Source organism: Elaeis guineensis, chromosome 6 (genome assembly GCF_000442705.2).
Source record: "Elaeis guineensis isolate ETL-2024a chromosome 6, EG11, whole genome shotgun sequence".
NCBI classification, from domain to species: domain Eukaryota; kingdom Viridiplantae; phylum Streptophyta; class Magnoliopsida; order Arecales; family Arecaceae; genus Elaeis; species Elaeis guineensis.
Window position 1 is genome coordinate 39,930,499 of NC_025998.2, and position 27,599 is coordinate 39,958,097.

At 43.5% G+C, this 27,599-nt stretch overlaps 1 protein-coding gene and 1 pseudogene across 3 annotated transcripts; one reads left to right on the forward strand and one right to left on the reverse strand.

The window, feature by feature from the left end:
- On the reverse strand, positions 1-24,449 carry LOC105034104 (U11/U12 small nuclear ribonucleoprotein 59 kDa protein). Of its 3 annotated transcripts, XR_012142133.1 has the most exons (10): positions 24,206-24,449; positions 21,342-21,516; positions 20,836-21,256; positions 20,591-20,674; positions 18,630-18,695; positions 8,325-8,397; positions 7,299-7,687; positions 1,515-1,632; positions 1,280-1,320; positions 1-427 (listed from the first exon to the last, which is right to left on the reverse strand). XR_012142133.1 is itself a non-coding variant. In XM_010909128.4 (9 exons), the coding sequence occupies exons 2-9, from the start codon at positions 21,488-21,490 to the stop codon at positions 349-351; spliced, it is 1,302 nt and encodes a 433-aa protein (XP_010907430.1). In that variant the 5' UTR covers positions 21,491-21,516; positions 24,206-24,448; the 3' UTR covers positions 1-348. The 3 variants fall into 3 exon arrangements, 2 of the variants coding, with proteins under 2 accessions (XP_010907430.1, XP_010907432.1); XM_010909128.4 differs by lacking the exon at positions 1,515-1,632 and having other exon boundaries at positions 24,206-24,448; XM_010909130.4 differs by lacking the exon at positions 1,515-1,632 and having other exon boundaries at positions 24,141-24,448.
- LOC140858607 (uncharacterized) lies at positions 5,435-6,615 on the forward strand (annotated as a pseudogene).
- Positions 24,450-27,599: the final 3,150 nt, after the last annotated feature.

Consider the following 27,599-nt stretch of genomic DNA (forward strand, 5'->3'; position numbering starts at 1 on the left):
TCCCTGCAAGATACTTGCACTGGCTCAATAATTCAAAAAATTGCACTTAATGTACAATAATATTACACCAATCACCTTAGCAAGCTCTGCTGAATTCATTCTGCTTTTCTTTAAGGAGATCATATTATTAATGGAAAAAAAAAAAGAACAAAGCTTGTGTCAATCAGGCCACAATAACACATTTCAATGGTATCCCTTCAGCAGCAGAAAACAATATATTAAAAATCGAACCATCTCAAAATCTAATTCAACTTGTGCAATTCTCTGAACTTTTCAAGATAGCCATCTCATCTAAAGCCACGATGCAAGGCACAGATAGATGGCTTCAATGCTTGCTTTAGCAAGTTATTACTTCTTGTGAACAAGATAGGATTCCCAGACTTCATCGGTAGGTGGTGGTGGCTGAATCCAGTGCCCAGGTATCCGACTGCACCCAATTTTTCACCAAACAAGAGCTATTAGTTAGAGGAAAACAAAGGTTAGGAACAGTTTTTTCACTTTGTTCTTCATGTAGAATGATGGGAGATTTGGTGAAAGAATGAAGAATAAGACACAGCACTGCAATATTTTAAGCAGCGCTAGCAGATAAAAGCCATTTTTGCATCAGAGTAGAACCAACTGTTGAGTGAATACATGGTTGTCCCTTCAGAATCAATCAGATAGCAATATACAATAACTATAGAATTGAATTTGAAATTGTTCTCGTCATTCCTCATTTTCCACAATTAAAAATAATTGATATTTAAAAGCAAGGACTCGGATCCCAGCGGGACACCGGAATAGAGTACCATCCCATATGTCAGGACAGAACTGTCCTACTAGCATCCCAGCATTACAATCAGAATATCTTGGGACATCCTCCATCCCAATTATCGGGATAGGGTGGGACAGCGGCACGTCCTGTTCTATGAAAAAATCGGAACAGCCCAATCCCATAGGATTTATGCACATTTTGAACCCTTACAAGGACAGTATGTCGCAAATATTTCTTGAGAAAGTAACATGATGAAACAAAATTGAGAGGATCAAATTATCACAGAAAGAGAATGCAAATCAAAGATTTTATAAAATATTTAGCTTTCATCAGTTTTTGACAATATTGTAAGAGTTATGGGTGACCTATGAGAGGGTTCAGAAAGGACATTCATGATACTGTATTCTTTATCAAATTGAGTATTGAATGCTGGAATATATTTCAAAGATCAAAGAAAGCTGCATCATTACTTCCTATTTCTAGCATAGCTCACATGAGTTAATGACAAAGTCGTAGGGAACATACCTTCCTCCAGGTCTGATGTAAGCATCCCACACTTTTCTGACCTGAAAATGAGATAGAATCGAATAAGTATGTGCATGATGATGATGATATCTATCAAATCACATATACACAAAACTGCAGAAATCATATGCTTTGGACTACCCGTATTTCAGTAAGGTAGAAGAGCAAACAAAAGAATGAAAGAGTTTCAGAAATAGAAGAACTAGATTACAAGGGGATCAAACTTTTAAGATACCTTGAAAGGCATTTATTTTACAAACCAAATTCAAGCCTTAACAGCACCCTATCAGTGATATTAATGGAACACCGGATCAAACAGTCTCTGGCATTCAAGATATCACCATTGGCATCACCTATTGTGCCATTAAAGAAATCATCAAATATACATTAAATCACCTGTGCTCTCACACTAGACTGTCATAATATCCAACTAGTTTAGAGAGAGAGAGAGAGAGAGAATTAAGTTTAGAAAGATATTAAAGAAAGCAAAGAAGTCAAGAGAAACACAACTTGCATGGTTGGGCAAATTTGATACATCCAAAAGGTCATGTCTGCACCTTCTTGAGTTATAAAGGTAGATCCTGAGAGATTTAAAATGTACGTTCAAGATTTCCATGGCATCATAAAAGGACATCTAGCAGTTGCACCAAAGTCCGCATGCCTAAGTGCATATCTAAAATTGTCAACAGTATGTATGAGTATTTGTACAAGAAGGTGACCACCATGGTTTTCAAAACCGGATCGAACCACCTAGTTCAGGGCGTGCCGAACTAGATTGGCGCTGAACCAGGTTGGTTTGGCTTTGGTTTTCGGCACCCAACCAAAAAAAAAAAAAAGAAAGAGAACCACCTGCTTCGACCTTGAACTGCATGGTTTCGGTATGAACCGGATGGTACGCAGCTGAACCGAGCCAAACCGCCTGATTCGGCTTTCTTTTAACATAAGTTGAGACAGAGAAGAAATCTTTCAACTTCTTCTCTGTTTCTCAGCCTCTCTCTCTCCGTTTCTTACTCCCCAACACTGAGAGACATAAGAAGACTCAAAGAATACATGGATTAAAGCTTTTTAAAATATCTTTCTCAAAACCATGCTCTCTTTTCTCTCTTCCTCTCTTTTTTTTTGAAAAATTCATGAAAATGAAAAAACAAGGGGAAACCATATCAATTTTTTTTTTTTTGATATGATTTTAATATATGTTATAAATCTATGGATGATCTATATAATGATACTAAAATCATTAATTTCGTTAAGTATATAATTTTTTAAATTAAAAATATATTTTTAAAATAAAAAATAAAAAAATAAATTTCAAAAAATAACTGTAAAATCAGATTATCATTTAGAAACTTGCAAGCTACTTTTGACATAAATTTGATACCCATTTATTAACGTTTTAATGCATCTTGCGCATAATGGCCTAGGCCTAAATTTGAAAAAAAACAGCATTCCATGCATGTCCACCGTCTAAGAAAATTATATGTAGAATCCATGGTAAGATTCTACATCGATCTAAGATTAAATTATTTTTCAAAATTTTCAAAATTTTTAATATATTTTATTTAAAAAATTAAAAAATAATTAAAATATTAAAAAATATTAAAAAATTAAATAAATGAAATCTATCATTTTTACATAATTATTGAAATAATGTGCTGATCAATTTTCAGGAATAGATCCATCAAAGAAGAAAAAGGCTCCAAAACGTGACATTGATTGGGAGCACGGGGAGATGATCTCATGTCGGCATCATTGGAGATGTAAATAATGTAGTATAGAATTTAAGAGAGGAGTTACACAGTTGAAGCAACGTTTGGCTGGCGGCTATCCGAATGTAACTATATGCTGTAAGTATCCACAAAAGGTCCATCCGTTAATGAAGAAACACTTCACTGAGTTTAAAGCAGTGAAGAAAAAATTTGATGAAGAAGGCAGATGTAGATCATCGACGAGCAGAGCCACCTTTTTATCACTCTAGGAAGTCAGAGAAAGGATCTGCTCCAGATGATGAGCAGACACAAATTGATACTGCCATTCGGACGAGCTTGGATGATCAATGATAGCTAGAGAAGGTAGCCAAGCACAAAGCTCGATTTGAGCCGTCAGCTTATGAGGATGGGTCAGGCTTAGGGAGCACTGCAGCAAAGTCTGAATCACGATTTAGAAGGACATCCTCAGTTAGAAAGTTCATCAATAGAGGCACTAGCCATCTTGCATTCATGTTGGGAACATTTGGCAGTATAAAAAAATTCTCTAAGAAGATTCCAACAGGAGCCACTATCCACAACTTGGATCTATAGGTATTTTCTAGTAGAGATTCCAAGCAACAAAGGATTGATACTATGTTGAAGAAAAATAAGAAGAATGATATGTGGTGAGATATTGGATCTTGATTTCACTTTAGTCACATCCCAGCAAATGCAATAGACAACCCATATTATCGCTCTGCCATTTCATCTATACAGAATGCTGATCCAGGTGTAGATCCTCCGAGACCAAGAAATATCCATGGTGAACTTCTTGACCAGAATAAGAAAGGCCTTGAAAAATGGATTGCCTCGTATCAGAGCAAGTGGCCGGTATACAGGTTGACTGTGATGGATGATGGTTGGACTGGTCCTATTAGACGAAGCATCATCAACTTCTTGACATATTATGATGGAAGAATATTTTTTCACAAGTCTGTTGATGCTTCGACTGAGATGCATGATGCCAGCTACATCCTCAGATTAATAAAAGTTATTGATCAGATAGGAGAGCGGAATGTCGTGCAGATTATTGCAGATAATGGACCACAGTATAAGGTTACAGGAGAGATTGATGGAGCAACGACCATATATTTTCTAGATCCCGTGTGCTGCACATTGTATCAATCTGATGTTGATAGATATTGGAAAGATTCATAGGATGCAGAAGGTAGTAGAGTCAGCACAAAGCATCACTAGATTCATCTACAACCATACATGGGTCCTACATTGATGTGGCAGTTTGCTGGGGGTGATATATTGAGACCAAGTGTAAAACGATGTGCTATTAATTATATAACACTTAATAGCCTGATTGAAAAGAAAGTATATCTGTGTCAGATGTTTGTCAGTCATGAGTGGCAACAGAGCAGATATGCTCAGACAGGCATTGAGGGAGCAACGTGCAAAGCTTAGTGACGAGACAGTTATTCTGACAGCAGATCGAGAAGATAGTGGTGGCTATCAAGCCTCTATATGAAGTGCTTCGGATCGTGGATGGTGAGCGATGCCTCCAGATAGACTTTTTATATTATATGATGGAGAGAGTAAAGGAACAAATCAAAATGACAGATCCACAACATGTCGATGAGCACATCAGGATCATCGACCATCGATAGAGCTATCAAATGAGTAAGGAGTTACATTTAGCAGGTAAGCAGCAAATTAAAAATTCTTTTAAAATTTGTATAAATAAACTTAATCAATTATGAAAATCTACATGCAGTTTATTATCTGAACCCGAGATTCCAGTACTCCATACCTGGTATTGGCATTGATGAAGAGCTTTTATCCATCCTACAAAATGTAATAGACAAGATGGAACCTGATCTAGACATCGCGTCTGTGTCTTGAATAAGTTAAGTTCAATGATGTTTATTAACTTAGCTGTATCTTCAACAACTAAGATTTTATAACAAATAATTTTTTTATAGACGAAAATATTTAGGGAGGGCACAAAATCATTTGGAAGTAATGTAGCGCTCATAAGTAAATCAAAGATGAATCTAAGTATATATTAATAAATCTATTATCATATTGACATGTTCAATCTTCTTTTTAATTTTGCTAAATTTTAATGATTTTGTAGCTGAATGGTGGATGCATTTTGGTAGATCCGTACGAAATTTGAAAGATGTTGTCATCAAGATCCTCTCCCAGATAGTTTCATCGAGTGGATGTGAGCGCAATTGGTTAATCGTTGCCTTTATCCACAGCAAGCAAAGGAACCGTCTAAAATAGAAATGCCTCAATGATCTTGTGTATGTGCACTATAAATTAAGGCTGAGGCTCAAATGCATTGATAAGAAAGTTCAGCTGAAGAACTCAGATCCGATTATGAGTGATTTTGTTGATGAAGATGAAAATCTGATGATCAGATGAGTTATGAGTCAGTAGCAGGAGCTAGAGCTTGATGAGCCAGGATCACCTCCACGACCTGCCTGTTTTGTTGCTAATGAGGCTGGGGTGGATGCCTCTCAATGGGCAAGTAGCAACATTCCACATAGGCCTCCAGCCGATACGCCACAGCATCCACCCTCGCAACCTAAGCAACCAAAGCAAGGCTGACGAGAGGGCAGGCAACTGCTAGGCATAGAGACGAGAAAAGAAAAGGCAGTTGCAGCTCCAGTAGAGAGTAAGCATTCGGTTCACTCAAATTTAGACACCAGACAAAACAGTAATGATAGTTCTTCAACTACTCATGGATCTGATGATCATGGAGGGATTGGAGGGCAGGAGATGCAGCTAGCGGATGGTCTTCAATTTACTAGTGAGTCTCAGTTTACGCACGCCACACAGATTAGGGACATGGTGTACGAGCTGATAGAGCCCCTGACGATACGATTTTATACAGACAACGGGCTCCGCGAGGTCGTTCAAGATATGATGCAGCTACAGATAATCTCGCACATGGAGTAAGATCCATAGATATATCAGATTTATCCTCGTATTCTGAATCCTCTTACCTGCAGCCATAGGCAGCCTATGATCCTTACAGATATGGATATGAATATGGTGCATCGGAGATATCTTCCAATGGCTACTATCCTGTGCAGTCCGGAGCATCTTATGGGTCGGAATTTGCTGTCGGTATATTTGGATGAGCCTCTTCACAACCAAGCTATCAGTCCGACGATAGCTCTCAAAGTCAGAACCTCAGTGAGAGATCGAGGATGAGTTATGATCCAACATGCCTACCTTATGGAATGAGCATAAAGGATTATAATGCTATATGGCTAGAGAGATGGACTGATGTTCTTCGTGACTATATAGATGATCCTGCTATTTATGGACATCGACGATCGATCAGATTCTAATGATCAGTACGTATTGAGTATTCTTAAACTTTTTAATTGGTTTAAGCATTTTAGAATCCAATGATATCTAGTCCATGTATTGATTATTTAGGATGCTAAATAATATAATGTTATGTTTAAATTTGTGTCGCATGCAATTAAAGATGTATCGGAGTGATACGAACATTAATGAATATCACTAAATATCATTTTGGACTTTAAATTATTTAATAACTCATAAAAACTTAATTGGACATCTTCCACCCAAAAAAAAGAAAAAAGCAAAAAAAATTGGTGTGCCGGTTTGGCCAGTATGCTGCCGTACCGGTCGGTATGGTACCGATTCGATACCGTACCGAACTGGCCAGTGATCGAGACGATCATCGGTACCGATTTTTAAAACCTTGGTGACCACCTTTAGTTTTTTTAATAATATCAAGAAGAAAGTACAACTCTCAATAGGTTGATGACCTTACTATCTAGATTGTACATGATCCCCCCTCCCCCCCCCCCAAACCAAAACACACACAAACAAAAAGATGGAAGGAGGAAGGAAGAGAGAGACGGAGAGAGAACAAAAGAAATGTAACCAATAACACATGCATGCATAGGAAAACTGCCATTTTTGATTCCTCCTCAATGACCTGGAATTTCTGTGAGGAGCTCTGGAAACAAGAAAAAACTCCAAAAGGAAAAAGATAAATGTTTTACAAGGTGTTACTCTCTGTAGTCAGAAGCAACATAACTGATTTGCCAAAACTGATAAATGTAATTCTTAGGAAATACATTGCTTAACATCACAGAGATGCACTGAGAATTTTGTGGCACCTGTTACCGGCATCTGAGCAATGTGATCATGCTTAGAAAGTTAACTGCAAATTGACTTAGTATTCTCATAAAATAAGTGGCTCAAATCATATACATAACAGGTAATTAGTACACTCAAAAAGTTAAAGTTGCACATGTGTTTCATCAAATTACCTCAATTAGTGTTCCCATATCATTGCTGCTTCCATGATAATAGTGGTAGAACTCAAATGGTAAATTGGCAACGAAATCATGGCCTCCACCACAACTTTGACCTTCAACTTTTGGTTGTTCAGATTTCACATTTGCATTTAGATCTGAACTTCTTTCACCTTCAATTCCACCTACCTTGTCTTGATTCACTATCACCTCACCTTTATCATGATTTACATCATTTTCTTCACTGCTTACACTGTGGATAGCTTTTCTAGATTCCTGGACTGTTGCAATAGCATCCTTAGCAGCATTCGTGTCAGCAGCAGCTGCAGCTTGGCGCTCCTCTTCTTCAACTGCAGCTTGCACTCGCTCAAGAAATTTATCATCCTCTTCAGGGAGAAAATGACCTGTACAAGTAAAAGCTTACATAAAATTCAATAGAATTAATCTTATATTACTGGACCCTTCTATTGATCTTATATTATTGGACCCTCCAGATTACCCACAACCCATTTGTTCTATTTGATGATCAACCAATGGGTCTTTTGTACAACAGAAACTGTAGTTTCATTTGGCTAACATGCATTATACTAGATTCAACAATTCTTACTCTCATGACTATGAAGGTGTGAAGGTTTCAAGATGCCACCAGCACTGATGCAGACAAATATACACAAATCCATGCTAATTTTTGGAATCAGAAAGGCAGCAATTTTTGTCAGCATCGCAAGTGGAAATAAAATCCAGTCCTGCCTTGTGTGATGAATGAATTAATGCTCATCACATGCATCTCATTACAAGGAGTAGAGTTGTCGTCCAAATTGATCGTCCATCTCAATGTATAAAGTTATCAAACAATACATTTCAAGTCAAGAAGAAATGAGCTTTTTAAATAAAGTTAGCAATGTATGCACTCAAGTAATATGAGCAAATCGATTTCCAGCACAGCTGAACTAGATATGATCCAAGATAAAATATTCCAAAAATAAATAAATACAAAGCTGAGAATACAAATATATATGTGATGCAGCAGAGGGAACATGCCTTGTTTCTTCAATTTCTGAATTCTGAAGGAGCGAAGCTCTTGCAACTTCTCCACAATTAATACAAGCTCAAGCTGAAATTAGACAATTATTGGTTGAGAAAACAAAATTTCCAATGCCAAATGTGTTTATAAAATACCCTCCAACCAAACATCTATGAGAAAACAACTAGAGGAGGAAAAAGCATTTTTCCATTACATGTAAATTTATTCTACATGAAAGAAAACTAAATTTAAAAGAAAAAATGCAAAGGAAAGTGCCAGCAATGATTAGCAAGAATATGGACTTAAACTAAAAATATATACCACCAAATAAAGCACAGTAACTGCGAATAAAAAGAGATATTGGGCATGCTAGAGTTTACACTCATATTACTAGAAAAGAAGTAAAAACTCAGAAGATGTCGTCAGCAAATGAAGCTCCGCAGTTAATTTAAGATTGAGCCCGAGATTTTCTCAAAGAAAAAGATCATTCCTGTTGGTGCAAAAATCTGCTTGCGCCGGAGAAGCTGGAGTCGGGGAAGCCGCGGTCGCCGCCGGGACCTGCAAGGGAAGTCTAAACCGGAGGTGGGGTTGTTCCGGCAAGACCCTCCGACGCTCAAGTAAGTTTTCTGCCTCAACAAGAATGGAGTGCTCGAACGAAGAATTTAGCAGAGTTTTGAGATAAGGAAGAATGAGCTTAGAGAATAACGTATCTGGATCTCCCCTTTTTATAGGCGGAGGAGGCAACGGATTGATGGCGACGTTTGTAACTGTCCGGTAGTGGGCCGCCCAGGGTCAGAGGAATTGATTGCGAAAGGTAGTGGGGTAGACCCGTGGCTATTGTCATAGCCTGCCACGTAGGGCCCGTTGCAGGTGGTGGAGCGGCGTCCGTTGCCGCTAGCTATCAGCGAGTAGTGGGATCGTGCAGCACCTGCCACAGGGAGCGGAGCAGAATCGTGGCTGTTGATACAGCCTGTCAGAGAGTAATGGGTCCGCCGCAGGGGGTGATGGAGCCATGCGGAATCCGCTACAGGAAGTGGAACAGGATCATAGTTGTTATTGTGATCTGCCAAGGGACGTGGATCTGTTGATTGAGGCTCGGCAGTGATCGGAGATTGGCCTTTGTAGGAGTCCGGGAGGAGTTCTCCTTTCGGTTGAGGTCGTGGGTGGAGTCCGGCTCCGGCAGCTGATACTGAGGTCGGAGATTGAGGGCGGAGCCCGGCTCTCGCAGGAGTCCGGGCGGAGCCGTTCCGCTGTCGAGGGAGGAGCCCGGCTCCCGTAGGAGTCCGGACGGAGCCGTTCTGCTGTCGAGGGAGGAGCCCGGCTCCCATAGGAGTCCGGGCGGAGCCGTTCTGCTGTCGAGGGAGGAGCCCGGCTCCCGTAGGAGTCCGGGCGGGGCCGTTCTGCTGTCGAGGGAGGAGCCCGGCTCCCGTAGGAGTCCGGACGGAGCCGTTCTGCTGTCGAGGGAGGAGCCCGGCTCCCGTAGGAGTCCGGGCGGAGCCGTTCTGCTGTCGAGGGAGGAGCCCGACTCCCGTAGGAGTCCGGGCGGAGCCGTTCTGCTGTCGAGGGAAGAGCCCGGCTCCCGTAGGAGTCCGGACGGGGCCGTTCTGCTGTGGATTTCGGCTGCGGGTATTTTATACCCAACACCAGTCCCCCTACTTCCGAGTTTGAATTTCAAGCGAAGGAAGTACATAGAGAGAGATGTGCGCAGCCGAAATTGCCCCCTCGATCCCTGCGCACTGCCGCCCCCACTTAATGCGCGCACGCCAGAATCCGTTTTTCGGTGAAGGCGACTTGAAAAGTCTTTTCGGAACCCCCGCTGAAACGCGATCCCAAGCGTCGCTCTGCGGGAATCTGTGAGCGATTAACCCTCGATGGCGGTGAAGGGGATAAGCGCGCCACGCGGCACACACCAGTTGGCCCAGGAATACCCGCCGCCATAACTGCGCCAGGATCCATCGGCTATTTAAACCCCTCAGTCCCTTCGTGGTTTCATCCTGGCGCTGTTCTTTCATCTGAGGGTCCTGCTTTTCCAGTCCCTGTCTCTGTCTCCTTCCCTCACACCATGTCCTCTACTCGGGAGGTTGTCCTTGAGGGAATTTTTAGGGTTTGGAGGAAAGTGAGGAGGAGAATGGCGGCTGGTGAAAATCTCCATCGTTCTAAAGGGAGCCCAAGGAAGAATTCCTTCAACAATAGGGGTTTAATAACGGGGGTTGTCGGTGAAGTTATTCTGCCCGTGAATCTCGGAGTAGCAAGGCGGGGTGATACCGGTCAAGAGGGCAGAATAGACGTCATAAGCCATGGCGGGATCCTTGACGCCGTCGGGGCCGAGAGACCAGAGGCGGTCGGCGTTGACGGTGGGGCAGTAGAACTTGTTGCGGGGACGGTGGAAGTAACGCATGCCGACCTTGCCGGAGCGTCTCGGGTGGCGGCCGTCGTGGTGCATTCGGAGATGAGGCATATCTCTGGTGTCCCAACCGCTCCTGAAGTGGCTACGGTTCTTCTTGAAACAGGTCTTCGCTATTGCCGCCGTTACCCCCACCGCCTCCGGAGATCTATCCCACCCCTTTCCCGTTAAGGTTGGGACTTCGGGAACAGAATGAGACGAGATGGGGCGAGAGCTGTTACACGCACTGGAGAATGCGACTGAGAAGGATAAAGACGGAGTTCATAGCTCGAAGCGGCCTCCGGTTCATCCTGCTCGGACCGTGCTCGCAATACTTGCGATGACGTGTATCTTCTTTTTTCCTGACCCACCGGGTCCTGTAACGCGTACTTCTGTTAAATGAAAAAGTGATTTCAGTACCTTGTTTGCATCTTGTGTTAAATAGCTGTCTGCCGAACTTCGTCATTTTTCTTTTCTTCTCTTTGTCCGTGTTACGTCGTTCCAAGGTCGTCGGCGACCTTTTCAGTTCATGTGGGGTCGTCATTCGCCGAGCTTCTTTTCGGCTTTTATGCCGTTAGGAGATACCCACTTGTCAGGTTTGCTGGGATTTTTCTCCGCTGAGGTCGGGGCTAAGTTCGGCTCCCTTGATAATCCGAACGGAGAAGCCCTCGGAAGTTGGAGTAGTTTGGTCTTCGTAAAAGTCAGGGCAAAGTCTTTCTGTAATCAAAGTCATAAGTAAAGTCCGGCTTCCGTAGAAGTCCGGGCGGAGTTGTCCTGTAGCTGATGTTGGCGGTGGAGCCCGGCTCCCGTAGGAGTCCGGGTGAAGTTTCTTTTTCCTCTCTTTTTTTTTTTTTTTTTTTTTTGAAACCCGACTCCCGTAGGAGTCCGGATAAAGTCTTCTTTGGCGTAGGGACCCGGCTCCCGTAGGAGTCCGGGTGAAGTCTTTTTGGCGGCGGGACCCGGCTCCCGTAGGAGTCCGGGCAGAGTTTTCTTGGCGGCGGAACCCGGCTCCCGTAGGAGTCCGGGCAGAGTCTTCTTTGCGGCGGAACCCGGCTCCCGTAGGAGTCCGGGCGAAGTCTTTTTTGCGGCGGAACCCGCGGCTCCCGTAGGAGTCCGGGCGAAGTCTTTTTTTGCGGCAGAACCCGGCTCCCGTAGGAGTCCGGGCAGAGTCTTCTTTGCGGCGGAACCCGGCTCCCGTAGGAGTCCGGGCGAAGTCTTTTTTTGCGGCGGAACCCGGCTCCCTTTGGAGTCCGGGCAGAGTCTTCTTTGCGGCGGAACCCGGCTCCCGTAGGAGTCCGGACGAAGTCTTTTTTGCGGCGGAACCCGGCTCCCGTAGGAGTCCGGGCAGAGTCTTCTTTGCGGCGGAACCCGGCTCCCGTAGGAGTCCGGGCAGAGTCTTCTTTGCGGCGGAACCCGGCTCCCGTAGGAGTCCGGGCAGAGTCTTCTTTGCGGCGGAACCTGGCTCCCGTAGGAGTCCGGGCGAAGTCTTTTTTGCGGCGGAACCCGGCTCCCGTAGGAGTCCGGGCCTTCCACTTTGCTCATGTCAGGACGAGGTTCTTCTCCTGTTCCTGACAGGGCTGCGGGGGTACATTAGGGCGTTGCGAGGCCTCTCCTCCCATCCGGTCTAAAAGAACCGGGCCTTCGACTTTGCTCAAGTTAGGGCGAGGTTCTCCTCCTGTCCCTAACAGGGCTGTGGGGGCACATATGGGCGTTGTAAGGCCTCTCCCCCCATCCGGTCTAAAAGAACCGGGCCTTCGACTTTGCTCAAGTTAGGGCGAGGTTCTCCTCCTGTCCCTAACAGGGCTGTGGGGGCACATATGGGCGTTGCAAGGCCTCTCCCCCCATCCGGTCTAAAAGAACCGGGCCTTCGACTTTGCTCAAGTTAGGGCGAGGTTCTCCTCCTGTCCCTAACAGGGCTGTGGGGGCACATATGGGCGTTGCAAGGCCTCTCCCCCCATCCGGTCTAAAAGAACCGGGCCTTCGACTTTGCTCAAGTTAGGGCGAGGTTCTCCTCCTGTCCCTAACAGGACTGTGGGGGCACATATGGGCGTTGCAAGGCCTCTCCCCCCATCCGGTCTAAAAGAACCGGGCCTTCGACTTTTATAAGGTTGCCCTCTCGTTTTTGATACCGTCTGCTTGAATTGTCCCAGACAAATGGGCACGCATTTTTTGATTAGGACGAAATCACTGGTAGTACATCCGCAAGTTTTCTGAGCTCCACGGTCGCAGGAGGTCGGCTCCTCCGAGTTCCTTAAGATAATAAGTTCCAGGTCAGACTACTTCTTTGACCTCATAAGGTCCCTCCCAGTTTGGGGCAAGCTTCCCCTGGTCCTGTGGTTGTGAGACAGCAGCTCGCCGGAGCACTAGATCCCCTGCTTTGAATGCCTTGTTCTTGACTCGGGCGTTGTAATATCGAGCAACTTTCTGTCTGTAGGCTGCCATTCGAACCTGAGCAATCTCCCGCCTTTCTTCCAGCAGGTCGAGGTTGGCTCTGAGACTTTGCGCGTTTTGGGGTTCGTCGAATGCCACGACTCGTGCCGACGGGAGTTTGAGCTCGATCGGGATGACGGCTTCCGCACCAAAGGCTAAAGCAAAGGGAGTCTCTCCTGTAGGCAACCTCTGGGTGGTCCGATAAGCCCATAGCACATGATAAAGTTCGTCCGCCCAAGCTCCTTTTGCTTTTTCGAGCCTGGTCTTAATCCCCTGCAAAAGGGTTCTGTTTGTTACCTCGGCTTCGCCGTTCGCCTGGGGATGGGCTACTGATGTGAATTTGTGGGAGATGTTTAGGTCTTCACAGAATTCAGCAAATCTGGCTCCCGCGAATTGCCGTCCATTATCAGTGATTAGGGTTCTAGGCAAACCGAACCTGCATACGATTGATTTCCAGACGAAATCCTGCACTTTCGCCTCTGTGATTTTTGCTAGTGGCTCAGCCTCGACCCATTTGGTGAAGTAGTCGATTGCTACAAGGAGGAATTTCCTTTAACCAGACGTCATGGGAAAGGGGCCAAGAATATCCATCCCCCACTGCGCAAAAGGCCATGGGGCACTCAAGGGTGTAAGCTCGGTAGCAGGTTGTCTCTGGACGTTGGCGTATCTCTGGCATCGATCACACTTTTTGACATATTCGATTGAATCATGGTGCATTGTTGGCCAGTAGTACCCTTGGTGGAGTAGCTTGTGGGATAGAGACCTGGCACCCAAGTGGCTTCCACAAGCTCCCTCATGTACTTTCCATAAAGCGTAGTCAGCTTCTGAGGATCGGAGGCATCTCAAGAGAGGCAAGGAGTACGATCTTTTGTACAATTTGCCCTCATAAAGGATGTACCGGGAGGCTTGATTTCGGAGTTTCCAGGCTTCTTTCGCGTCCTGGGGGAGAATCCCATCTCTAAGATAGGTTATTAGCGGGTCGACCCAGCTGGGCTCGTGGTCGATCTCCATTACGAGTCGCGGTTCCTCCGTACTTGGATATTTTAAAACTTCAAAGAGGACGCCTTTTGGCAATTCGGCCGGAGCCGATGTCGCCAGTTTGGAGAGAAGATCGGCTCTGGTGTTCTCCGACCTTGGAATTTGCCTGATGTCGAAATTGCCAAAGGCAGGGATGAACTCCTTCACCTTCTCAAGATATTTGGCCATACTGTCCTCCCGCGCTTCAAAGCTCCCGCTGACTTGCCCCACCACAAGTTGGGAATCGCTGTGCACCCGGAGTTGACCTATTCCGAGCTCCCTGGCGATCCTCAATCCTGCGATCAGAGCTTCATACTCCGCTCCATTGTTTGTTGCGGGGAATTCGAAACGCAGAGCGTACTCCGCAACGACTCCCTCTGGGCTGATCAAGATCAGGCCTGCACCCGCGCCTGCCATGTTGGAAGATCCGTCCACATGGAGGGTCCAAAAGCTATCGGAGGAACTGGCTTCTTCGTCGGGGGAGTTCGGTTGAGTCCTCAGGTCGTCAATTTCGTTTTGCTCAGGTTCGGCCTCCTCGGGGATGGTGCATTCTACTATGAAATCCGCCAATACTTGGGCTTTTATTGCCGGTCTAGGTTTGTAGTTGATGTCGAATTCTGTGAGCTCGATTGCCCATTTCGCCATTCTCCCGGAGATATCAGCTCGGTGCAAAACCGCCTTGATCGGTTGGTCGGTGAGTAACGTCACCGTGTGCCCTTGAAAGTAAGGCCGGAGTCTCCGAGCTGCAATCAACAAGGCGTAGGTCAGTTTTTCTAATTTAGTATACCTGGTCTCGGCGTCCCTCAATACGCGGCTAATGTAGTAGACCGGTCGCTGGACTTTCATTTTCTCTTTAACAAGGACAGCTGCAAGGGCTGTGGGAGAAACTGCCAGGTACAAAAATAATTCCTCCTTGGGCTCGGGCTTCGCCAGCAGTGGGGGCGAGCTAAGGTAGCTTTTCAATTCTTCGAATGCCTGTTGGCATTCAGAGGTCCAGTAGAAGTTCTTCGGCTGCTTGAGGGTTTGAAAGAAGGGCAGACATCGTTCGGCCGACCTCGCGACAAAGCGATTAAGAGCCGCGACTCTTCCCGTGAGGCATTGAACCTCTTGGATCGACCTTGGGGCAGTCATATTTTGGATGGCGCGAATTTTCTCCGGATTGGCCTCGATCCCGCGCCCCGACACCATGAAGCCCAGGAACTTTCTTGAGGTTACCCCAAAGGCGCATTTGGTCGGGTTCAGCTTCATTCTATACTTTCGAAGAGCGCCAAAGGTTTCCTCGAGGTCGGCGACATGATTTCCGGAAGACCTGCTTTTCACGAGCATATCATCCACATAAACCTCCATATTTCGGCCGATCTGCTCCTTGAAGATTTTGTTCACCAGTCGTTGATAGGTTGCGCCCGCATTCTTGAGGCCGAACGGCATAACCCTGTAGCAGTAAAGACCGCGATTAGTGATAAAAGCAGTCTTCTCTTCATCTTCCGATGCCATTCTAATCTGGTTATAGCCGGAGAATGCGTCCATAAAAGTGAGAAGCTCATGGCCCGAGGTAGCGTCCACCAGTTGGTCGATCCTGGGAAGGGGGTAGCTGTCCTTTGGGCAAGCCTTATTCAGCTTTTTGAAATCGATACACATCCTCCACTTGCCGTTTGCTTTCTTGACCAAGACAACATTGGAGATCCACTCTGGATAATTGACCTCCTTGATGAATCCGGCCTTGAGAAGTTTATCCACTTCCTCGGCTATTGCCTTCTGCCTCTCCGGGGCATGACTCCGGATTTTTTTTTTTGTTGGCCGATGTTTAGGGTCGACCGCCAGATGATGTTCCATGACTTTTGCGTCAATCCCCGGCATATCCGCCGGGACCCATGCGAAAACGTCCGCATTCCTTCGGAGGAAATCCACGAGATGCGTCCGCACCTCCTCCTCCAGATTGGAGCCAATTAACACCACATGCTCCGCATTCCCATCATTCAAAGGAATTGGTATTAGGTCCTCGATCGGACCGCCCCTCTCTTCAGTGAGGTCATCGCGTGCATCCAACCCGTCGACCGGACAGAGGTCCGCTTGATCGCTTCTTTGCAGGGCAATATTGTAGCAGTGCCTGGCCAGCGCTTGGTCTCCTCGAATTTCTCCAATCTCCTTGCCAGTGGGGAACTTCAATTTCAAATGGTAGGTTGAAACAACGGCTCTGAGGGCATTGAGGCCGGGTCGGCCAAGAATTGCATTGTAGGCAGATGGTGCTTTTACCACCAGGAAATTCACCAGGGCTCGGGACTGCTTTGGATGTTGGCCCGCGGTCACAGTTAGAGTTATCATTCCTTCCGTCGGAACGGCGTCACCAGTAAACCCTATCAAGGGGGAGTAAATCGGCCTTAGATGACCGCCAAGAATGGCCATTCTCGAAAAGGCACTGTAGAATAAGATGTCGGCCGAACTTCCGTTGTCGACGAGAATGCGACGGACGTCATAATTTGCTATGTTCAAGGAAATTACGACCGCGTCGTTATGAGGAAATTGGACTCCCTGGGCGTCTTCTTCAGTGAAGGCTATGGGTTCTTCAACTTTTTGTCGCTTGAGGGGTGCAGCTGATGTGCTGATTGCCTCCTGCCGGGATTCCCCCGAGATGACGTTGACGGAATCCGGCGGAGACTGGTCATCCGGCCACCCTTTATCGGCAACCATAGCCGGAGGTAGTTGTGCAGAAACCTCGCGAGAGGGCATCGGATGGGGAAAAGAGGATTGGATGCCGGAAAAGATGGCCGGAAGCGGGTCCGTTGAGCGCTCCTTCAAGAACAAGGGTGCTGCGAAGGCACAGGCCCTTCCTCTAGCGCCAATCCTGTTGGTGCAAAAATCCGCTTGCGCCGGAGAAGCTGGAGTCGGGGAAGCCGCGGTCGCCGCCGGGACCTGCAAGGGAAGTCTAAACCGGAGGTGGGGTTGCTCCGGCAAGACCCTCCGACGCTCAAGTCAGTTTTCTGCCTCAACAAGAATGGAGTGCTCGAACAGAGAATTTAGCAGAGTTTTGAGATAAGGAAGAATGAGCTTAGAGAATAACGTATCTGGATCTCCCCTTTTTATAGGCGGAGGAGGCAACGGATTGATGGCGACGTTTGTAACCGTCCGGTAGTGGGCCGCCCAGGGTCAGAGAAATTGATTGCGAAAGGTAGTGGGGTAGACCCGTGGCTATTGTCATAGCCTGCCACGTAGGGCCCGTTGCAGGTGGTGGAGCGGCGTCCGTTGCCGCTAGCTATCAGCGAGTAGTGGGATCGTGCAGCACCTGCCGCAGGGAGCGGAGCAGAATCGTGGCTGTTGATACAGCCTGTCAGAGAGTAATGGGTCCGCCGCAGGGGGTGATGGAGCCGCGCGGAATCAGCTACAGGAAGTGGAACAGGATCATAGTTGTTATTGTGATCTGCCAAGGGACGTGGATCTGTTGATTGAGGCTCGGCAGTGATCGGAGATTGGCCTTTGTAGGAGTCCGGGAGGAGTTCTCCTTTCGGTTGAGGTCGTGGGTGGAGTCCGGCTCCGGCAGCTGATACTGAGGTCGGAGACTGAGGGCGGAGCCCGGCTCTCGCAGGAGTCCGGGCGGAGCCGTTCCGCTGTCGAGGGAGGAGCCCGGCTCCCGTAGGAGTCCGGGCGGAGCCGTTCTGCTGTCGAGGGAGGAGCCCGGCTCCCGTAGGAGTCCGGGCGGGGCCGTTCTGCTGTCGAGGGAGGAGCCCGGCTCCCGTAGGAGTCCGGGCGGAGCCGTTCTGCTGTCGAGGGAGGAGTCCGGCTCCCGTAGGAGTCCGGGCGGAGCCGTTCTGCTGTCGAGGGAGGAGCCCGGCTCCCGTAGGAGTCCGGGCGGGGCCGTTCTGCTGTCGAGGGAGGAGCCCGGCTCCCGTAGGAGTCCGGACGGGGCCGTTCTGCTGTCGAGGGAGGAGCCCGGCTCCCGTAGGAGTTCGGGCGGAGCCGTTCTGCTGTCGAGGGAAGAGCCCGGCTCCCGTAGGAGTCCGGGCGGGGCCGTTCTGCTGTGGATTTCGGCTGCGGGTATTTTATACCCAACAATTCCCAAGAATTTGCATGCATGGTTTTCATGCTTTAGCCTTAATATATTGTTGAACACAAACAAGTGAGTCAAGATCATCCACTGGTATGAGTAGAATGGTAAAGGAACTTTCTGGCTGTAGCACTAGCTAGGATGAAAGGTACTTAATTACATAACAAGACAGCTATCAGATACAAGTTCATGCATGTAAAAAGGGTATCATCCTGAATAAGGAACACAAACATATTGGTAATCATGGTCCATTCATCCTATACTTGCAATGTCTCTAGACCATTAAACACAGGAAAATAACACGCTTTTCAAATATAACATAACAGAAGTCAACTGTGAATTGTTGAACAGAAAAAAAAAACAAGTTAACTGATTAATAAATGCTTGATCATAAATACATTCCAAGATTGCATTCAAAGCATCTATATGATATACACATTTAGAAAGTCTCACCTCAGATTCTAGTCTTCTTTTCTCCTCGTTAGCTTTGAGTTTTGCAATTTCCTTCATTTTTTCTACCTGCAATACCCATGGTTACATTAGCCTTAGCAGAAGATGAAACCCACAAATTGTCTTAACTAAATAAAGGTAAGATCATACGGCAGTCCAGCTAATACTAATTAATGCTTGAGATCAAGACTTTAAATCCTGTGGGATAAAGATGTCCTAGTTTCTACATGAAATGGAATGCTCTACTATCCCATTCCGTCCCAACAGCAGTCCCGGTCATGCATCCCGATAGATATCCTCCATCTCTCCCCTTCTTCTTTCCTTGCTTTCTTTCATTTTTCCTTTTTTTCTTTTTTTTCCTTTCTTTTCCTCTACCTTTCTTTCTTTCCTTTTCTTTTTCTTTTCCTCTACCTTCCTTTCTTTCCTTTCCTTTTTTTGTTCCTTTTCTTATCTCCTCCTTCCTTGTTTTCATTTTTCTTCTTTTGTCCTTTCATTTTTTTCTTTTCTTCATCTTTCCTTCCTTTTCTTCTTTCCTCTTTCTTCTTCTCTCCCTACATGAATGGGTTTCCGAGTTCTAAGCCTATCCTTATCTTGTTTTCTCATAATAATGGGGAGTGATAGCTGGGATGCTGCCCGTTCCGCCGAGATGTAAAACCTTGCTTAAGATATTTTAGAAAAGAGCAGATGCTACTTCCATCCAAAACATACTATTTTCTCCTTCCACTGCTCAACACTGCAACTAGAATACAATATTGATCACAGCTCAATTCACACCCTATCAGCTATTACTTTGTTGGATTATTAAGATGATCTGATAAGGTAGAACTTCAGTCAGCCTGTGTCCCATTACCAACCCAATACCCACCATGAAATGGTCTTTCACTTTGACATGTCCTTCAGATCCTACTTATCTAGACATTCTACTCACCTCTGAACCCTAACTTGAAAGACCATTATTTAAAATCCTTCACATGCATTACCAAGATTCCACACCCAGTCTCAAATAACAAGGCCTTTCATATATTCATCAACCTTCTAACATGAAAAATCCTTGATTCCTGGACATGAAACTAGGGTCCTAATTCATCAAATGAAGTATCCTAATTGTGGGAAATGCTCTCCTGTCTCCCATAGATTTCTTCCACAAGATGCAGGAGTTATGAAATGGCAAAAGTGATAAATCATGAATCATATTCACCACTCTAACAAATCAATGCACAAAATGATATCTGAAACAAAAGCAATAAATATGCGTGAAAAATTTATTCAAAACAGGGAACAAGAAACCAAGACATGGGGCAGGTAAGGAATGTACCAAAAACTGCTGCAATACCACTATAATATAGCCAAACACTTTTCCCCTTGGACTCATCATATAGTATGTAACATGAATTGCACAACATAGCTTTCACAAAATCAATCCTAAATTTGCAGGAGAGTAGCTTACACTTTCAAATAAGCAGTCTCCCACATCCGTATCTATATCCTAGTTATGCCTGTTTTAAATCATAACCACAACCATCTAGCCTTTTCCCAACTATTTGTGGTCAGCTTTATGGATCCTCACTTGCCAACTATTTATCACTACTAGAAGACTAAAAATCTTAAATAACTCTTACTCATTTATCGCTACAACAAGGTTATGTTGCACCAGGTCGCTCATGGGCAACGACCAAAGCAATCTTTGTCCATTTCTCACTCCAACCGGGTCACACTGTAATGGGTCATTTATGGACAATGACCTAACCGGCCATTGCTCATTTGTTTACTACAACCAAGTCACATAGTGGGTTGCATATGGAGAATAACCTAACCAACCCTACACTTCAAGAAATCAGGCCCCTAATCTACACCCAAATTTCAACTTAAGCACCTCTTAAAGTACTTGTCTATAGAGCTTTTGATGTACAAGAATACATGAGTATAAGCTAGCGAAACATCAAAATGAGCAGATAACATGGTACCTTGCACCTTGCAATGTCCTTGGCAATCTCCCTCATCCTCCATTCATCAGCTTCCTGATCAGCTTTTTCATAATCTTCACGCTCCTGTGGAACATTAAACATCCCATAAAGTACGATCAATTTACAAATACAAAGCAGCACGATGGCTTGTGATAACAGACAGCTCAATAACTTTAGTATGGTTATCAATATTCATCTAGAGATGAACAAAGGTGCTCTGATTTGACAAACAAAGCATGAACAACCTTGTTGATTAGTTCTGCAACACGTTTTCTCTTTCTTTTCTTCCAACATTTGTTCCTTCTAGACTTCTGCAGCTTCTGAGCTAATTTTACCGCCACCGACCTTTCTTCCCATAGACTTGCTTGATTTGTGATTACACAGAAAGGTATAAGTTGCTTTTTAAGAGTAGAAAATATAGAGCATGCAGCTTCCATTGCAAGAGACTCTTGAGCATTTAAACTGATCCTCTTTGCTTTAACTGTCTCAGAGCATTGCAGAAGAATGTCATTCTCAACATGCTGAAAGGTGTCTCCGGCGATGGTGTCATTTGAAGATTGCAAGATTTTTCTTCCTAATAGGTGATCATAGGATAAGAAGTCATCTCTGTCAGCATTATCTTGTCTGGAACTTCTAATACAATCAATTTCCTCTAGTTCTTTCTGCCTGTTCAAGACATAATCTTGATTATAAGAATGAGGTTAAAGAAAAATGAAAAATAACCAAGACATTTAGAAAACAAGAAACGTACACCGCTTTCATCAGATCAATAGTTTCTCTTAACTTTCGTAGATGCTCATGCACATATTCTGGTTGCCAGAAAGAACTTCCAGCAGATTGAAGAGGTTGCCATGCTAGAGACTGAGGAGGTGGTGCAGATGATGATAATTCTGGAATCATAGTGCAAATGCAGGAGAAAGAAGCAACTGCATGGGATGCAATTCTCATTTGTAAACAACACAGATAACTTGCAGCAATTTACCAAATACGAAATTATCATATATTCATATAGCAAATAACAGACATGGATGGAACACAAGAAAGAAGCGTGTGTAATGTTAGATAGCCATTTATGCTTGAAAAGTCTTCACAAGCTTCGTTTGTTTGCAAGCATGTCATACACAATGTACCTTGGCCCTTCTGTCTCGTCAACATTCATCAAACACATATCATCATCCATTCCAATCACACAGGCCTCCTCAAGATGGTTCTCTCAAAAGGCACCAATTTCAAAGCAATATACATGCCACACATGGAAAGACAGATGACACATACAACAGACACATACATATAAATCAGGTCCCTTGACTGGATCAATGACACATTTATAACTAGCAATCAAGCTGACATCAGATCTCTAGCTACAGCTGGGTAAGGACTGGTTACAGGATACCTGAACCCCTACATTATCACTTTCAATGAATGTAAAAAGAGCCTCCTCGATGAAAGGATTTCAGTAGTCAAGCTGATTCATGGTCCATTTTTGCTGGATGTGTTGGCCACCGACTGGAGGCTTGTTATGCCAAAGCAAGAAAGGCCCAATCCTTCTTTCTCCTATATCAAACTTTGGCATCTAGCCTCACCTCACAAAATACAAGCCATTATATTGTAAGTTATTCAGGAAAAGTTCCTAAACTCAACAGTTTTAGACAAAATGGTGGAAGTACATAGCCAAAAGTTCTCATGAAAAATGGAAATATAAAGACAATCCTTTTCGCTGCTTCATTTATCATGGCACCATAAGGTTTCTAATTACAATTTCTTTGGGGTTAGGAATATGCTACCCATCACAAGGTTGAGGCCATTGTATGATTGGTTGCTCGTGGGGAAAAAAACCCCTAGCTTTGACCGTTTTAAGAAAGAGGAGGTACTACCTCATCACTAGTGGTAAATAATGTCTTAAATACCTACAAAAATCAAAACATCAAATCTTGCATACAAATCCACAGTCAAAATGAAGAATAGATAAATAAATTTCATTATCCAAAGAAAATGCACCACATGAGTATCATTCAAGTCATCAATGAAATATCGACCAAACCAAGTTTGCAAATTAGGACCCCGAATAGTTGATCAGTGCAAAATCTGTATGACCACTCAAAGACCATATGTGGAGAAGGAAGAATCTGTAGTACTTTCTCGTTCTAAGGAGTACAGGAAAAAAAGAGAAGCACCCGTCTTTGCCATGGTGCTACTATATGGTCTTGTGGTGGAAATGAGAAGAGGAGAACAAGACGGGAAAATAAATGAAATGAAAACAAAATTGGTGCAACCCTAATTTGCTCGTTAAGACATGTTAACAACAGGAAAAGATTGGAAGGAACAGGCACTTTTGCATGCTACTAGTTAGCTGGCTTGTGTGTTCAACATAAATGTACAAGAATGGTTTGCAAGATTTAAAAATGCTAGAGTTATTTTTAATATAGGCAGAATATATGATATATGGGCTTGATAAGATCAAGGCCTGGAAGGCATAACATGAGGAAAGCTCAGGGCAAGTCACTCTGCTCAGGGCAAGTCACTCTGCCCAGGCAATGATGATAGCTTGTTATCCATCATGTGAAGGAAAAAAATAAAATAAAATGACCAGGATCTCTGATAAACATGTGGGTGTGTGCTGGATTCATCAATAGTATAAATCCAAATGACAAAAGCAAGGCTGAAGAAAAAGAGTGATCAAAATACTATTAATAATTGACACAGATACTATTGATAATTATCATAATAAACGCATGGAATATGATAATTTTTTTACAAGGACTTTGCAAATTCCCTAATTTCCCAACATTGACTTAAGAAATGACATTCTGAGACAAGGGAATATGCTAACATATTGATCAGGCAGAAGTTTCAATTGCAAACAAAGAAAATATAAGTGAAAAGAGATAGAATCTCTTGGTTCCCTTTTTTCAATCTAACAGTTCTGCCATATTTACCTTCTCTGCAACCCAATTTGACATCAGAGGAGTGTGAAAATGGCTTAGCTCAAAATACAATAGAACTTCACTTGATAATTGATCCTAATAGCAATAGTTAAAAATCTTATCACTGTTAAAATCCTTGTAGCTAATACTGCAGTGACTATTAAATTTCATATCTTCAAACTTAGAGTTGCCAAGCAAAAAAAAAAAAACAAACAAACAAACACAGAGGAGGAATATGTCAGGTAGCATCAAAGAAATTGTTTTTACAATACATTAGGATAAAGCCGCAGGACCCAAAAAAATATTAAGAAGACGTTCCTGATAACAAAATAACAGCATTTCAACGAACACAAGGATGGCATGGACTAGATAAATAACAACACACAACAGACATATCCGATACGAGATATAACCATCAAAGATTAGGCAAGCCCAATAAAAGAATAAAATAAAGAATTCACATCTCCCCTATAAAAGAAGTCCTAAAACCCAATCAAGCAACCGGTCACAGGCAGAGCAAGAGAAAAGCAAAGCCGTACATGGGAAAACAAATCTTTTTTTGATTTTCTAAAACCAACAACCTTTATGTATACTTCGAAGCTAAACTAACAAGGACTGTAATTAACCTGTTTGATGTAAAGTGTAAGAAACGAGAGGAAGAAACGCCAAAGAGGAACCAAAATAATTTTACCAGGGTTCGCCTTCAAAGAAAACCAATCACGCAAGCGAAGAGAAAATTTATTGAACGAGCCTGATCAAGCCTAGGGATGGCGACGGATGGGATGAGAAGACGGAAGCCGCTCGAACGCGAGGCTTTAGATTCTTTTTAGTTTTTGGAGAGACGTCTGATGGATCTCACTATCGATCCCCGGGTTTCGTTTGTTTGGTGTTTGGCTTTTCATGGTGGTAGGGCTTTAGCGTGCAGCGCGAGTCCCGCGCGCATGACTTGCTGCCTTCTTTTAACAAATTAATAGTATGTTTAGCGTATCTTAGAAAACATTATTTTGAAAAAAAAAATATTGATAGAACTTAATAAAATGAAATTGTACCCAAAAAAATAAAAAATGAGAATATAAATATGTTGATGAATAAAAAAATTAATAAATTTTTTATAATATTTATCGATAAAAAAAATGATCCTTAATAACGCACCTTATAACATGATGGGATTAGATGTCTGTCGGGTTCCATTTATCTGGAACCAATTCAATATGGTTCTGCATTTGGTTTCAAGAACCAAATCTAACTTGATAGCCTAGTACTGCAACCTAATTGGGGTTCCATTCATCCAGAACCAATTCAATATGGTTCTACATTTGGTTTCAAGGACCAAATCTAACTTAATAACCTAGTGCTTCAAACCTGATCTCTGCATTTCTATTCAATCTCGGTTTGGGTTATCTGGCTCTCAGGCCCCGTTGCCGCCATTAGTAGAGTTTGGGTTTGATCAAGTTTGCCTTATAACTCATTTCGAGCCTAAATTCCTATATCAAGCTTAATTTTTTTACTCTAAAATTTGGGTTTGATCAACTCCCCTTGCGAATTAAACCAACTATGAGTATTTTTCCAACCAGGTCAAATCAAACTGTGCTTAATTTAAGCTTTAATTATGCTCAGTTAACCTCAGCTCCAGTTTGAAGTTTAAGTCCTGTTTATGCACATACTGACCTAACATCCATTTAGAGCCACTGTAAGAAGCAAAACATCAAAAATTCCATCTTTGCTATCCTTGTCAAATTTTTTATTTAATTATTGGATACAGATGAACTGGAAGGTCTCAAAACAATGAACATGGTGACCATTATTTTAAACCTTGCTACGGATAATGTTCTGTTTAGATGTCCTGTTGCAAAAACGATGGATAGCATGACAGGGCCTTCTGTACTGAACATGATTACTAAAACTAGAAAAGCAGGAGAGCTCGCCACCTGCAAAGATGAGGATGCTGTACATTAGCTTTGAGATCACTTGAGAACTCAATGTAAAAATGGGTATGGAATTTAGATTGCTTTCACTGTAATGAACAATGCTCCCGAACAAAATCAAATGCTATGGCATGCTATCTATGCTTAGCGTACTGAGTCGTTCAAAATATCCATACTGCCCTTTTAAGCCCTCGTCTCTTGCAAACATCTGGAATGCTTTTGAGAAGGCTACTAGCTGCTCACCTTGGATCAGCTTTTGGCAAGATCAAAACCTAAGAATAAGCTAAAAATTTGAATGCAAGCCAACTCCTGTTTAAGCCGATTCTTCGATCAATAAAATTTTGTTACTGCTCTGCGTCCTTAAAGCTTCCTCGGGGAATGCCAACTCACCCCTTTTGGGCTGCCTGAAGGCCAGAACCTTTTTCCAATTTACAAGGCACATCTTTCTCATTTTGGATGATCTACATTGATTCCTTTTTATGTAACAAAGATCCCTAGAGAGAGGAAAATTTTCCAAATACTTTGCTTCATCCCAAAATGTCAGGAATAGATGGTGAACAACTTATTTGCATCTCAACAAAACAACTGATTTTCATGATAATAATGAGTTTCTGGCCCGCATAAGTACAAAATTCACCAACAAGAAAAATAAAATTCAGACGCTGGGGATAATGGAATCTGGCTGTTTCGAATACCAAAACCCTACAAAAGATATGGTAATGAATAACAGGAAAGTTAATAAACAAGAGAGGTGAGGGTCAAGTCGGGAAAGTTCAAAAACTTATATTACAGTTGTTAGTATGGTGCAATATGGGAACTACGAGGCTTGATACTCGAATTCTCATCCATCGAAGTTGGCTTGGCAGGTATGTTGAACAATGGGATGGACAAGAAGAAGCCCGAAACGACCTTAGGCCTCCTAAGGAGAACAGGGAGAACCGCCCCACTACAAGCATCATCAACACGATCACAAGCGGAAGGCTGGATGGAACACCCCAGGATCTTGACCGAGCAGAAGAAGACTCGGCATAGAAGAAGTCGAAGACCAAGGATGCTATCACATTTTCTAATATTAACCTAGCTAGGTTCAATTCTTACATGACAACGTAATAGTTGTATCTCTCATTATTGCAAACTATGATATACACCACATTCTAGTAAATAATGGAAGCTCGATCGATATTTTATTTTATGATGCTTTTTGCAACATAAATCTCTCGATGAATTAACTACAGAAATTAGATTCCCATTTGGTCGGCTTCATTAGGGACTCAGATCTTGTAGAAGGAATCATAACCTTGCCGGTCATGGCCAGATAAGAGCCTCGATGATTGATTGTATCACTGAAATTTTTGGTGATCAAGGTCCCATTGGCATATAATGCCACTTGGATCTGTTGAAAAATATGTTCCAAAATCAATCGTCAACCTGTTGACAATTATGCTATTTGATGTAATTGTATATGAATTAATTAATAAAATATTTATTTAATAATTTTCATGATAATCTTGTACATCTTCTATATCGAACTTCTGTGTTATGATGAAAGTCCTTAGAATTATTTTAAATCGATAAAGGAGGATTTATTGTTTAGTCCTTGAATGAGTTCGCGACCAAATGATATGCTATTATTAGGATGATAAATATATCAAGTATAGGTCGTTGTGTGTCATATAGGTTGGTTGTTCTCTTAACCAAAGAGTATAGAGATGCTGGTATGGTATGCAGGTGAAATGTAGGAGTATATTTCACTGAACGTAACCAACTTCGGAGCATTCTGCTGTCAAGAGTCACTCCGAAGGGATATAGGTATAAGTGTCCCTCCAATCTGAGATCACCACAATGACTTGCAAGCAACTCACTGTGCTTTGGTACCGGACTACCTGAATTTCTAATTCAGGATCAAAAGATTTTTGGACACAGTCAAGTACTTGTGAAGTCGATATGTGAATCAAAATGGAATTGACCACTCTAAAAAATTGAAGAGAATGCTTTGTGTTTCAATTTAGTAAGATCTTGACCAAGACAATCCTTGTGAGGAGTCATAGGATTTATCAGGTTGAGATACATAATGGATGCACTGTTAAGAATTGACAGTTTAAACTCTAAGTCATCCTAGCATCAAGGGTCAAAGGGATGAATTATACGATAACTATATCC